Source organism: Macrosteles quadrilineatus, unplaced genomic scaffold (genome assembly GCF_028750875.1).
Source record: "Macrosteles quadrilineatus isolate MER2022 unplaced genomic scaffold, UCM_ALF_1.0 Scaffold_9__3_contigs__length_116548681, whole genome shotgun sequence".
Classification (NCBI taxonomy): domain Eukaryota; kingdom Metazoa; phylum Arthropoda; class Insecta; order Hemiptera; family Cicadellidae; genus Macrosteles; species Macrosteles quadrilineatus.
Window position 1 is genome coordinate 29436522 of NW_026542602.1, and position 13000 is coordinate 29449521.

General features: G+C 35.8%; 1 protein-coding gene across 3 annotated transcripts; it reads left to right on the forward strand.

The window, feature by feature from the left end:
- Nucleotides 1–3697: 3697 nt before the first annotated feature.
- On the forward strand, nucleotides 3698–12701 carry LOC129002923 (gamma-glutamyl hydrolase-like). 3 transcript variants are annotated; one of them, XM_054431045.1, is made up of 7 exons: nucleotides 3698–3906; nucleotides 9058–9108; nucleotides 9910–10162; nucleotides 10510–10621; nucleotides 11160–11398; nucleotides 11559–11739; nucleotides 12205–12701. In XM_054431045.1, the coding sequence occupies exons 3-7, from the start codon at nucleotides 9930–9932 to the stop codon at nucleotides 12391–12393; spliced, it is 954 nt and encodes a 317-aa protein (XP_054287020.1). In that variant the 5' UTR covers nucleotides 3698–3906; nucleotides 9058–9108; nucleotides 9910–9929; the 3' UTR covers nucleotides 12394–12701. The 3 variants fall into 3 exon arrangements, with proteins under 3 accessions (XP_054287020.1, XP_054287019.1, XP_054287022.1); XM_054431044.1 differs by lacking the exon at nucleotides 9058–9108; XM_054431047.1 differs by lacking the exons at nucleotides 3698–3906; nucleotides 9058–9108 and adding an exon at nucleotides 9673–9732.
- Nucleotides 12702–13000: the final 299 nt, after the last annotated feature.

The window sequence follows — 13000 nt, forward strand, 5'->3', positions numbered from 1 at the left end:
AATACCATAGATTTACTGACCATACTCAGAGAGAATAACTTGAAACAACACGTTTCATTCTGTTTAAACGGTTTCATCAATTTATTAACAGAAACAAACAGTAAATATTACGACACATTTGATATACAGAACAGAAACGTACCTCAGATATGTTTTGGATAATCTACACTATAGGGATGACAAATATATAGGATTAGTCCTAGAAACAGATAAATAGTCAATGGATCTATCCACAATTATGTTCATACCAATAACACGACGAGTACTTGGTGTTAAGAACCTTTTTCCATAATTGTGCCTTTTCCCTTTCTAAAGCTTGTGTGAAAACGTAATTTGTAAATTCTCCCTAAATCGTTTAAGCATTTGTTTACGGACTCAAACAAACAGATAACCATAACATTCATGGTAACATCCATTGACAATCGTAGAAAGCAATTTTCCCTCATTCGTGTTTCATCTAAAGGGGAGGAAGTGGTTTTGTTAAGAAATTGGGGGATAGCAAAACGTGATTTTGTAAAAATGAATATAACTGGCTGCGTTGCTGCGTGTGTCCAGCACAAAGGGAGTGTTTATTTAGCCCCAGGAAGGCCACTATCGCATAATAGACTGTTTGTCCCGGGATTAGGCTTAACTTCCTTCGTCCAAGCAGAGCTAGCAGCTGGCTATTCATCATAGCCTTCCGTCTGTGTCCCTTCAGCAGAAGCTGTGTATGACACTATACGGTGGGCATAACAGGTTCTCTTCACTATGTTTAGAAATAACAGCTAACTAAAAGTCCAGGTTTAATTTTGATGTGATAGTGTCTACTTATGATTATGTTGTAGGTTATGTTGTGATATGAACTATGAATCTCTTACCAATCCATTTATTTTAAGATAACTCATTTTCCTCTTAACGACTTAAAGCCCACAAAAGTTATAGTTTATGTAACAATTGATTTGAAATTCGAAAATATTCTCTACAAACTTGGTAGAGAACGTGGTTCGACACTACAAATTAATCCGTTAAACGATTCTGAAGAAACTAAATGTTTTCTTTATCAATACTATTTCGATATAAATAGTAGAGTTTAAGAATACTTTGGTGGACCGTATAAGTTAGACTATAGACGATTATAAGTTGATAATAATTTGTTTTATTACAACTTTCGTTAATACCCAAAAAGGGTCATCCTCCTAAAAATGTTATGAACATAATTTGCAGTACCAAGGCGATTTTCAATCAATCCTTCTCAAGAGCCTACAGTTTACTAATAAGTACTAGTAAGCTTTTACACGGAGTAAGTGGAGATGATCATGAAGAATAGCAGGGCTCTCTAACATGTTATTGAGTTCTTTGGGTTTGGTTTGAATTTTAATCCATGTGAAATGTGCATGGCTTTTAAGATAAACGTTCAAATTTCAAATTCAGTCACATTATTGACCAATGTAAGAGCATTTTTGGTTCAGAGGAGGTCTAACAATAAACAGAAGCAATTGCTAGAGTAACTCACAGCATGAATGAGTCTTGGAAACAAGTTATTACCCACTAAAATATTTTTTTGAACAGAAATGTCTAAGATAGAATCATTGGTTGAACCATTGACTATTAGATACTGAAGGTTTAACTCACAATGCTACACGGGATATTACCAAACATAATCTCAGTTTAAATCATATTTGAAATTAAGTGGATCCGAAATAAAACAAGACAAGTGACACATCCATTGTATAACCGCCTGAGGGACCGCTTGCCCACTCATGAAGGGGAATCAAATCTCGCTGCCAGAGCTCAAATCAGCCGAACTAAAGAGGCGCGCACGTCGTGATTAAAGGATTTATTTCTTGATTAAACTCCAGCTGGGACGCTAAGAGGATGGCGACCGCAGGGAACACGTTGACAGCTGAGGGATAAAGCTAGGTGTGGTGTGAGAAACGTATTTTGTTGTGTTATGTTTGTAGAGGCATATTAGGCAAAAACATAGAGTTAAATGAGTATTTAACTTATTATTTGATCTCTATGCAAGTATAGACGTAAAATTACAACTAAGTGGAATTAGGTCATAATGAATCCTAAATAATGCTTTATAAATTTTATTTGTAAATCACAGTTGTGTTAACAGCTTTGTTTCGCAAGGCTAGAATGAAGATTCTATTTTCCGATAAGGGATAGAAAAGGTTTGTGAAACCATAAAACCCTTCTTTGTCAGCAAGGATTATAATGAAATTTATTTGTTTGATAATGAAGAGCTGACTTTGCATTTCCATGCTGATATTGAAGACGAGAGCATTTCCGAGAGGTGCGTAGTTTCATGAAGCCACCGCCAGAGTGTGCTGATGTAGACATGTAGACTACTGATTTATGCTGAGTTTGCCAACAACGGTTACCCAATCTGAAAGTACAGTACACTCATAAAGCATTTTTTTTTAATGGTGGTGGTGGTTTTTTTCTAAAGCATTTTTAAGGCACATCAATTGTCGCAGTAACAAACATGAAGAGTGAAGTGGAGATTTAGACTGTATAATTGTCTGTGAGTGACTAATTCAACTATTTTTGTAAATAAAAAACTAGTTACAGCCTTCAGGTACATATAGATGGATTATCTACTTCGGTATCCAAGAGTGAATTTTTGTTGGTGCAATACCCACATAATCCATTTTTAAAACAAGTTTTTTACAGATATAAACTATATCAGCACACCATCTCCACATGTTTGGGTGGTCTGCCACCCTTGTATCAGCGTTATCCGAGCGTTATCTGCTGCACCCCAGGCGTTGGGTCTGCAGTTAGGGGTGTGTTTAGTCAGCGGAAGACACTCTAGTCTCCACTTGTTGTAAGGGATGCTCAAAATACCCATGTACCACCACGCCACCTGCTCCATGCTCCACCCCGTCTAAACATCACTTCCTGGGGTGAGTCTTTGATTTACCGTGTTTACTGATTTTGTAAAAAACCCAAAACACTGTCTGTTTCTTGTGATGAAAGACCGAGTCATCAGGCGTGGTAGATAAGCCAGGGCGCAGCGTTTAGTCTACGGATCTACGATGCAGTTGTATTCTTGTGATTCTGAGAAACTGTGACGATAGAGATTGTAAACTATTTTTTTTGACGCTATGATGTTTATTTACTGATGCTGTATTGCGTCTGGATTGGTTTGGGAATACAGTAGATACAAAAGGTGGACTTGTATTATGTTCAACTTATAAATAAACTCATAATGTTGTCATCCAACTGTACCTAATCGATGTTCAGCGATGATTATAGAGGAAGGTGTGTAAACGATGTTTATAAACTACTGTATTATTTTATAGAGTATGGGATTGTCAGAAAATACAAAAAAGAAGGATATGAATTAACCATTTTGATGTTCATTTGACGGTTGGAGAGAAATACGTCAATACGTGTAAAGACAATATTTATAAACACGCAATTGTACTGAGTATGGATATAAAAAATAATAATGAAGGATATGAATTAATTGGAAATTACGAATTTATTGACGTAAAAGTTTGTCTATAGTTTATCTCCCTCAATCATTCGTTCTATATAATAATAAGCCACAAACTGGTTTGCAAATGAACACACAAGGTTCGGTAATGAGAAGATACAATACAACACCAAACAAGAGGGTCAAGAACCTCCATATGACGTAATTCTGTAAGTCACGTGACCGTGAGTCAGCTGTTCTTGATCAGTTGTTTCCTGTCAGTGGCTGATATTGTGAGGTTATGTTACTGTGTGGATTATGTTTCTGTGCCGGTTAACATAACCGTGTGATTTTCACACGAGTCATTTTATCGCGTGTTGTTCAATTGGATAATATTGTTGATCCTGAATGGCATTTTAAAATAGAATTAAGTGGGTTTGCAAATTAATTAGTTAAAAACAGTGTTAGAGGCTCATGTATTTCTCAAAGGTTGTTTGGAGGTAATAATCTACTTATATATGATTCAGTTTTAAAAATCTCTGTACAACTCTATAGTTCGACTAGACCGATTTTATTAATTAATGGGTCGTTGGAAAGCTTTATTCGTGTAGATTTGATTATTGATAATTATGAATTTTTTTGTTATGATTTATGGTGAAAAAAATGTTTTCCATAAGAAATACATTGGAAAGAGGGGTTTTAAATTTATTTTGTTTGGATGCAGCTTTTGGCTGCCTTTTTGAGTATTTTCAAGAAATGCATGGTATAAATTTGTAGGAAATTTTATTCTCCTTCAGAACATCACTTTCCACTTTGGTCGATTTCTTCACCATTAAAAAGTTATTTGCAAAAAAGCTAAGCAACCTCCGAATTTATAGAAGTTATATAGTATAGAAAATTAAGTATATTATATTATATTATATTAAGTATAGAAAATATTTGTGTTTAACTTTGTACAACTAAATCTAGTCTTCTACTGGACCAATTTTGATAACTAATGGTTCATTAGAAAGCTCAACTCATGCAAATATGCAAATAATTATTAAAGTTTTGTTTTTTATATCATAACGTGATATATGGCGAAAATAAAAAATAAAACATGTTTTCCACAAGAAATACATTGAAAACTTTGTTTTTCACGTTTTTTACTTGGAGGCAACTTATGACTGCCTTTTTTGTATTTTTAAGAAATGCATAGTACTGATTTGTAGAAAATAATATTCTCTTTCAGAATATCACCTTCCACTTTGCTCGATATCGATTTCACCACCATTTAAATGTTATTTGCAAAAAAGGCTAAGCAGCCTCCAAATTTATAGTTGTTAAAAAATACTGAATTAGAGATATTTATTTTTGTTAAACTTTGCAGAATTAAATTTACAGTTCTACTTGACAGATTTGATGAAATAATAGGTCAATGTAAAGCTTAATTCATGTAGATTTGCTAATAATTATGAAAGTTTTATTTTTGTAAAGATTTGTGGCAGTAATGGGTTTGCCGGTATGCATAATCTAATCATGTGACATGTGATTGTGAAACATGGGTTGATAATTTAACAGCTCATTGTTGTATTGTTACTTCATTAATTTTTCATTGTTTGCATGTTGTCCACAATTTGCATTTTGTGGTCAAAGTGTGTTCCTATGTTAGAATTTTATTTGCCTTTGGCCCCAGGCCCCCTTTTAATAGATGAGAAATGGTCATGGAGGACAGGAAGTTGTCAGAGAATTTTCATTCTGTGTTAAAAACCAACAATAACTTGGCAGTTGACAGTTCCAAAGTACTGTATTTCATAGGGGGCTCGTTTGTGTGGAATAGCAAACAAGTCCTGACATGATGAGTCCCGATGTGTGGTTGATGCTCTTGATTTAAATTTGCCGAGGTCATAAACTCCAAAAGTTTCTTTAGTTCAATAATTAAAGCAATAAAATATAACCTTAGGATTTCGGGGGAGGTGAAAATAGGTTAAATAATATTAGCCCTACAAATATGTATAAAACCAAAGAAGTGTTGCCTAATTTAAAGATTAGATTACAAGTATAACAATCGTGGCAATATTTAGTTAGTATTCAACGGATTTTTTTATAAAGGCCTAGGGAATATGGCATATTTTAAAATCAGAAAATACATATTTAAATCAAGTATGATTATGAGGAAAACTGTTAACAACTCTAATTTTAGGAGTTCTTTTCATCACGCCATGAAAATCATTCTAGTAGATATAGATAAAAGGGATTCCGTAAGTCTTGCAAGTTTTATTCCATATCAACACAAGAATGTACATTTTGCAAAACAGTAGATCCGTGGATAATGTTACTCCTTTATAACTCTTTCCCTTAAACATCTTTGCTCGGAAGTACAATAGTAAAATAATTTTTTTTTGTGTTATTTTCATGGATCTATTGTGTTTCTAAAATTGAATCTTAATTAGAAACATCAACGTGAATTTTTCCTCTAAATTACCAGACCCAGACCCAATTCATCAATCAAAACAGCCAAACTTTCAAACTAAAGATCAAGGGTGGAGTTCCATTTCCAAGATTCAATATTCAATCCAACGGTCAATACGTAAATTCTGAATCACAACATAAATAATGATTTTTTCTCAAAACTCCCTAAACCCATATCTAATTCAAAGGACTCCCAAACTAACAAACCTCCAAGTAAAAAAGTCCAATCCAATGGCCAATAGATTATCCACAATTCACACACAAATGCCTATCAACCCGTGTTATCAACGGGTGATCCAACCCCAATTGATGAATCAACTCGGGACACACAAGATTGACGAGGCTAGAAGGGTTACAAAGCAGTCACATTCCCTAGACCAGACGAGGACCGGAAACTGGACAAAGCGTTTACTAATGACTTCAGGAGGGGCAAAAAGAAAAAAATCCTCCCAAATGAAAGTGTCAGTTTGATTTCCCCGGTTGTCACGAGTCACGTCGTGGTCGTCGCCAGAGGGTCGTCGTTGTCGTTGTCGTTGTCGGTTGCCCACCTGTCGTGGATGCCTTGTTTATTTAGGCCCATTAGCCATGATTTGCTGACAACTGACGCGAGGACGCAGTTATTTGTCGCTTAGTGCTGGGAACCTGCTAACCGCTCGGTGATGAAGCATTTGTGTAATTTGGGGTGATTTTGGAAATGAGGCAAATGATGTCTCCCTTAGGACCTGAGATGGTGGGTGCCCGCTGGCAATCGACAATTGGTGGTAGTTGGGATAACGAATAGTGTTGGAATTCTTTCGGATTGTTGACAAAGGAAGGAAATGTGTTAATTTCATTGTTCAAGGGGTTAATGCTTTGAATATGGATAAACCATGATAAAACTAGCCCTTCCATTCCCATGTTAAAGTTGTAGTAAGATTAAATACAAATTAAAGTAGTAGAATAAGCAATCGATAGAGTGTGCTGATGTTATATCTTTCTAACAAGCCAACTGTTGGAAATCATTCTACAACCCAGACGATTATTTCTAAGGACAGAATAATAATTGAGGATGCATCCAGCGCTACACGTTAATATACATATCTGTAAATCTTAAGATACAAAAATATCAGTGAGTTTTTATTTTCATTATTGGCACAACCTATCTGGCACAGCTGGTCTCGGTGAAGAAGAAGGTATTCGTAATTTAAAAATATTTGCTTCAGCTAGTACTGTATCTAAAGGCAAATAATGATAGTTAACAATAATTACATCTGCGGTTTCTAACCTGTCAGTATCATAAGCCTGTATTCAACGAAAGGGTTACGTGATCTGATGAATGATCAAGGATCAGTGTCAATCCTCAACACCTGTTGATTGATTGTTTGTGTGACACATGTTATCGTGATCAAACACCTCCTGATTACACGATCACCTGTAATCTCCAGAGACGCTTTGAACGCCGCGAGAAGAGCAAATCGCATTTAGACACGGGCCAAATAAGACGTCTGTGACTTGAAGCCGTTAGAGTTCGTTGAATTGTTATCTAGACTGATTTTGACCTTATGTTGTTTTATAACCTGCCAACAAGACGTAACTTAATACCTCTGCTGTGAAAATGTTGAAGTATATTTTCAAATAATTCACAATATAAATGTAGCCTTAATTAGTTAAGCGCGCCTTAAATATTTATTTTTGGACATCGGAGGAAGTCGGACATTGAATTAACACAATATTATGCTGGCTTGCCAAATAATATTAGTATTGAAAAAACTAAAGGAAGATCTAAGTTCTTGCCATAAATCGTTCTTAAATTTTTAGTAATGGCTTTAGGATGAGTACATGTAGAAATTATCATAATATTCATACTCTTTTTCGATAGACGGAATACTGTATGGTCCATACTATTTGTTGTGTTGACTTAACAAGTGCCATTGACATTTAAGTGTTGTTACAAAATTGTCCCCGCTCTTCTGAATCGATTTCGATCACTTTGTCGAAACAGCACAAGCATGTCACATTACACCGTTTATTTTATTCATACTAGCCTTTCTGAAACATTAAATTAATAGACAAAAAACTAATTTTAACAGCTAATTAAAATACATTTAATAAGATTTATGTACGTATTCACACGTACTACGGCTGTATTCAGTTGAATAATTGACACAAATCTTTGAAATTGTTGACACATTGAACTCACCCACAAAAAAATTATAAAAACCTATATTTTTCAGGTCTATACCGGTAGATCACATTTTGAGCAACCGTAAATACAACTGTAATAATTATTATAATAACTAGCTCTCTTTTAGTATCCCAATTGCTCAGTTCTAACTCTAGTGTGCTAGCGGGGGTCCCAAAATAGAGGAAATGACGAATGATCTCAAACCGCAAACTAAAAACAACCCTTCTGTAATGAAACGATAAATAACATTTTGTGTGATTTTGACGCCCGAGTGATCCAACAGAAAGACGAGAACCCGGAAGCTAAGGGATGAAATTACTACGGGTGGTTGATTCCACCTGGAACCATGCAACCCTTTCTGGTAAAAAACACCCTTTGTAATCGGTGTGTTTCCAAATGTACCGAAATAATTGCCCTGTTGGGTTCAAAGGGTGTTCACCTAATAAAATTTAATAGTGTGGCGATAAAAAAGAGAAGGCTAATTCACAAAAGCATTGGTGATATGGAGGTAATAAAACGGAACAAATGAGTTTTAATAAGGGATTCCGTTGGGAATTTCGAACAATTAGTGGTGTGGTTAAATCTTTTCTGTGGCATTATTGGTGAATAGCTTGTAACAATAAGCTCTTAGTTGGTCATTTCATGATTAGTTCTTTGACAAATTATTAGTGCTTGTACTATTAGGGCTTCACCTAAACATTAAATTACCATCCCCTCCAAAAGTTAGTCTGTAGCACAGTTAGTTCAACATTAGTAGTCGTTTCTCCTTACATGACGATTCCTTCAACAATAAAAAAATAAGTGATTGCTCTTTTACTTATACGATTAAGCGTGCAATAAGTTCTTATGTGACTAGTTTTATAAACGAAAACAAACTAATCGTTTTACCAATCATTTCAGCGTTACCTCTCAAGACCAAAGAACTTATCAGAATTTATAGTTTTGTTATCAAGTTATCACTTAAAATGACGTTAGCCAAAGATAACAATGCATATTGCTGTTACTAATCGAGTTTACTGAAAATGTTAACTTTCAGATGGGTTTTTGTATCCAGTCTAGTTTGGTTGGTCGTTGCACATATACTTATGTAAGTATACCTACACCACGTCAACGTTCAATTCAATATCGTAAATTTGATTGTGTGTGCTTGAATTTAAAATGTTGACGCAGTAAACAATAATACCATTTCTAATTTGGAGATGTGGACTAAGGGAATTAGTTTGACAATAAATACAATTGACGATTGTTCTGGGGGAATATAAATCTAAAAATTTTTGCTAAACATATAGAGCTTATTTTTGCATCTTTTACATGACTCTAGACGCAATAATCCCAAAAACAACATCCGATCCTAGTTTATAGATTCACAGACCTAGTTTTGGTTGAATCATTATTAATTGTTAATGAGTTTTCTATTGTAGTTAGAATCTGGTTTAGAATTTAATCAGCAATGCACTAAACCTACGGGCTAAGCGATTCTAGTTGTTTTATTCATTTTCAATTAAAAATCTAAACCAGGATTGTAATCAGAATTGTTCAATTTTGCAGATTCGTGGTAGTTATATATGTAGTTATATATTGTAGTAATTCACCAACAGTGGTTTCAACGCAGAGTGCGATCTCCAGAGTGATTCGACTTCCTTTGTTGACGTAACAAGTTGACACTTGACATCAAGATGACTTGACTTGTTCACCCCTTAATACGTCAACTGTGAGTTAAGTCACTCTAAAGATTACAATCTACAAAGATAACAACACTTTGTTCAAAATAAGTTGCCTATTTTGACACGGTTGTCACCCAAAGACCCCCGAATCTAATTTTTAATCTAATTTTGGTATGTAAAAAAATCAGTATGTAAATTTCTAATCCTGTTCTATTTTATTACAGGCACCACACCTGAGAGGAGGATGGTCTGGGTAGGTGGCGCAGTGTTGGTGGCGCTGGTGGCTCTAGTGGCGCCCCCAGTGGCTGCCACTGAGCGCCCCATCATCGGAGTGCTGGCCCAGGAGGTTCCACCTAGCCTGAGGCCCAAGGTCCACGGCGCCACCAGCTACGTCGCTGCAGGGTACGTGAAGGCTGTAGAGGCCGCTGGGGCACGTGCTGTGCCGGTGTTCATCAATAAAACTCACGAATACTACAAGTACGTGTCTAATAACAAGTTCTAAACATAGTAAATCTGTAATATTAAAGTCTCAATATAGTAGGATTTTCATCTCTAAGTTAAACTGTCACTCTATTTGACACACAGTAAGCTCAAATTCAGATGGAAGTGACTGTCAAAAATATCCTGCGGCTCGTGTGATGGCCTATGGAATTTTCTGTGACTTATAGGTTAATAACTGACCCACTAAAGTAGCCTACAAAAAAATCTGTACTCTTACGAAATTAATGATTTTTATAAAACACTATAAAGCCAAATTCATATGTATCAATACAAATTATAATGTCATATTGTCAAACAAAAATTATCATTCTTATGACTTGCAGATACATTATGTCTTCAGTGAACGGCTTAGTCTTACCTGGAGGTGACTCTGACTTCACGGTTCCTGATGGATACGCAGCAGCCGGTAGAATTCTGTTGAACATAGTGGTTGAGGTACAATGATAAATATACTTCGCTTACCATTAAAACATGTAATTAACAGCCTAAGGCACAACGAAAAATGTTTGACAGCTTGGTATGGGGACAGGGTAATGTTTCTGTTGCATTTTAAAGCTGCTTAATGCAGGTCATAAATATGTTTAATGTTTAGTGAGGGGGGAAGGCATGTTTTAGTAAACCTACGTATAATAAGCTTCAAAAGTTAACTTTAAACGTACATTGCTACGTCTTCCACTTTAGCACAGAGAAATAATTTACGTGGCGGATTCTTAAAGTGCCTTCATAAAAATATTCTTAGCACAAACCTAATAATTTAATTATTGAACTGTAGTTACCTTAGCCTTTGTTCTTGCAGAAAAATGTTAAAGAAAGAAAGGCAAAGGCTTAGGTACAAAGGCTAAGGAAACAACAGTTCAATAATTAAATATCCTAGTTCTTGCCACTGGGAAATACGTCAAATAAACCTAATAATATTTCAAACATTGCTTACATCTTTTACACCTCTATTGTTAAAAGCAACTTTTCATTTCAGCTGCAAGATTCTGGAATATCATTCCCAGTTTTAGGAGTGTGCCAAGGGTACGAGTTCCTCATGTTCCTGGCCTCCAAGGTCTCCAACCCGATGGACTTCCTTGTACCCTGCAACGCCAACAACTCCGCTCTCCCGCTAGATTTTCGGCCAGGCTTCCTCGAGAGCCGAATTTACAAGATGGCGTCCAACGAGATTTTGGATATCCTCAAGACCTTGCCTGTAACCTCCAATCATCACAGGTTGGGTAGAATCCTTTTAAGGAATTGTGGTTCAAAATTGAGAATCTGAGATTTAATTTCATAAAACTTCAGCTTTTGCATTTGATAAGAAAGAATGATGTGTTGAAGCAGACTTCTTTGGTACTTGGCAAAGATTCCATTATTTTTGGAAATTTTTTAGGGAGTGTGTTACTGAGGCGAAGCTGAAGGAGTTCCACCTAGAGGACAGTTGGCGGGTGTTGTCCACCAACAAGGACGCCGGGGGTCTGGAGTTTGTCTCCAGCAGTGAACACTTCCAGAGACCAATCGTCGGCGTGCAGTTCCATCCGGAGAAGAACATGTATGAATGGAACCCTCACCAGGTGATATTAAGTGTAGTCGATGGTTTGATTGGAATGTCACATCTCAGACCTTCCAGGCTTGATGAATAAAGTGTTCGAGATTATAATTTATTGCATCCTTACTCTTACAGCTAACTTAGTCAATTACGACTGGGACTGTCCAAGGAATCCTCTTCTGCTTTAGGTATTTGTATTTTAAATGTTAAGGAAACACAATTTCTCCTTCAGAATAGGATGAATAGGAACTGACAGCATATAATTTACTTATTCTAACAACATTTAAGAAGTAACCTAGGTTTTCCTTGAGGACATCCCTAAGTCGACATAGGCTACCAGACTGTAGCCCATTTTATTTGCTCATTTTAGTTTCTGAACTTTGCCACTCTTACTCTTCCTAGACAAACTTACCAGGCTGTAGCCAATATCCCTTGCTCCTGCTGTTCTGAACTTTAACATGAGGACTTTATACTCACTACTCTCTTTCAGGCCAACCCTCACTCCCGCAAGGCCATACTGAGTGCTCGGCTGTTCTACGACTGGCTGGTAACGGAGAGTAGAGCCAATGACCAGAAGTTCCCCAGCCTTAGCAGAGAAACCGAGGCGCTCATATACAACTACAACCCGCTGTACACCGGAGGCAGAGGGGGTTACGACGAACAGATGTACTTCTTCTGAACTTGTGACGAGTTAAAAATCCCTTGTGTAAGAAAACAATTTGACAAATCCTGGAAAAGGTAAATTTGTTTCAAATAATTTATTATTATGTAGTGTATAATTTGTTTACATTACCTATGTCAAAGTCCCTTTTTACACAAGTATCGTACTAAAAGAATACTTCGATGGATTATGAAGTATACCTTTAAATATGTGAAGCGTACAAGATGTAAAATGTGAATGTGTGTAAATTATGCTATAGAATATTACCTTCTGTATCCAATAGTCAATGATATTACTCTCGTTGTAAATAAATATTTTGGACAGTATGAGTGACCTTATATCACCTTGAAAAGTATATTAATGTTCATAAATACTTACGAGGTTTTAATTTTTTTACCTCTAGCTCTCATTAAAATTCTATGAATTTTCATTGAATTTCTGTCAGTAAATCAAACAGAGAACATGACCGCTCTCAGGATATCGCGTAATTTATAATGTTATGAACAACCCTATTCAGAAAAATATTGCTATGAGCCTAATAATTTCACCATTAATATTAGAGATAGAGAAATCAGGTAATGTATCATACATAAAATACAATAAATGGGTAATCAAAAATTTAAGA

What these genes read in the sequence shown, in the direction of transcription:
- LOC129002923 (XM_054431045.1), top strand. Translation starts at nt 9,930, where the DNA reads ATGGTCTGGGTAGGTGGCGCAGTGTTGGTGGCGCTGGTGGCTCTAGTG. An exon ending in GTAACCTCCAATCATCACAG is followed by an intron (nt 11,399 to 11,558) that starts GTTGGGTAGAAT and finishes GAAATTTTTTAG; the next exon opens with GGAGTGTGTTACTGAGGCGA. An exon ending in ATGAATGGAACCCTCACCAG is followed by an intron (nt 11,740 to 12,204) that starts GTGATATTAAGT and finishes ACTCTCTTTCAG; the next exon opens with GCCAACCCTCACTCCCGCAA.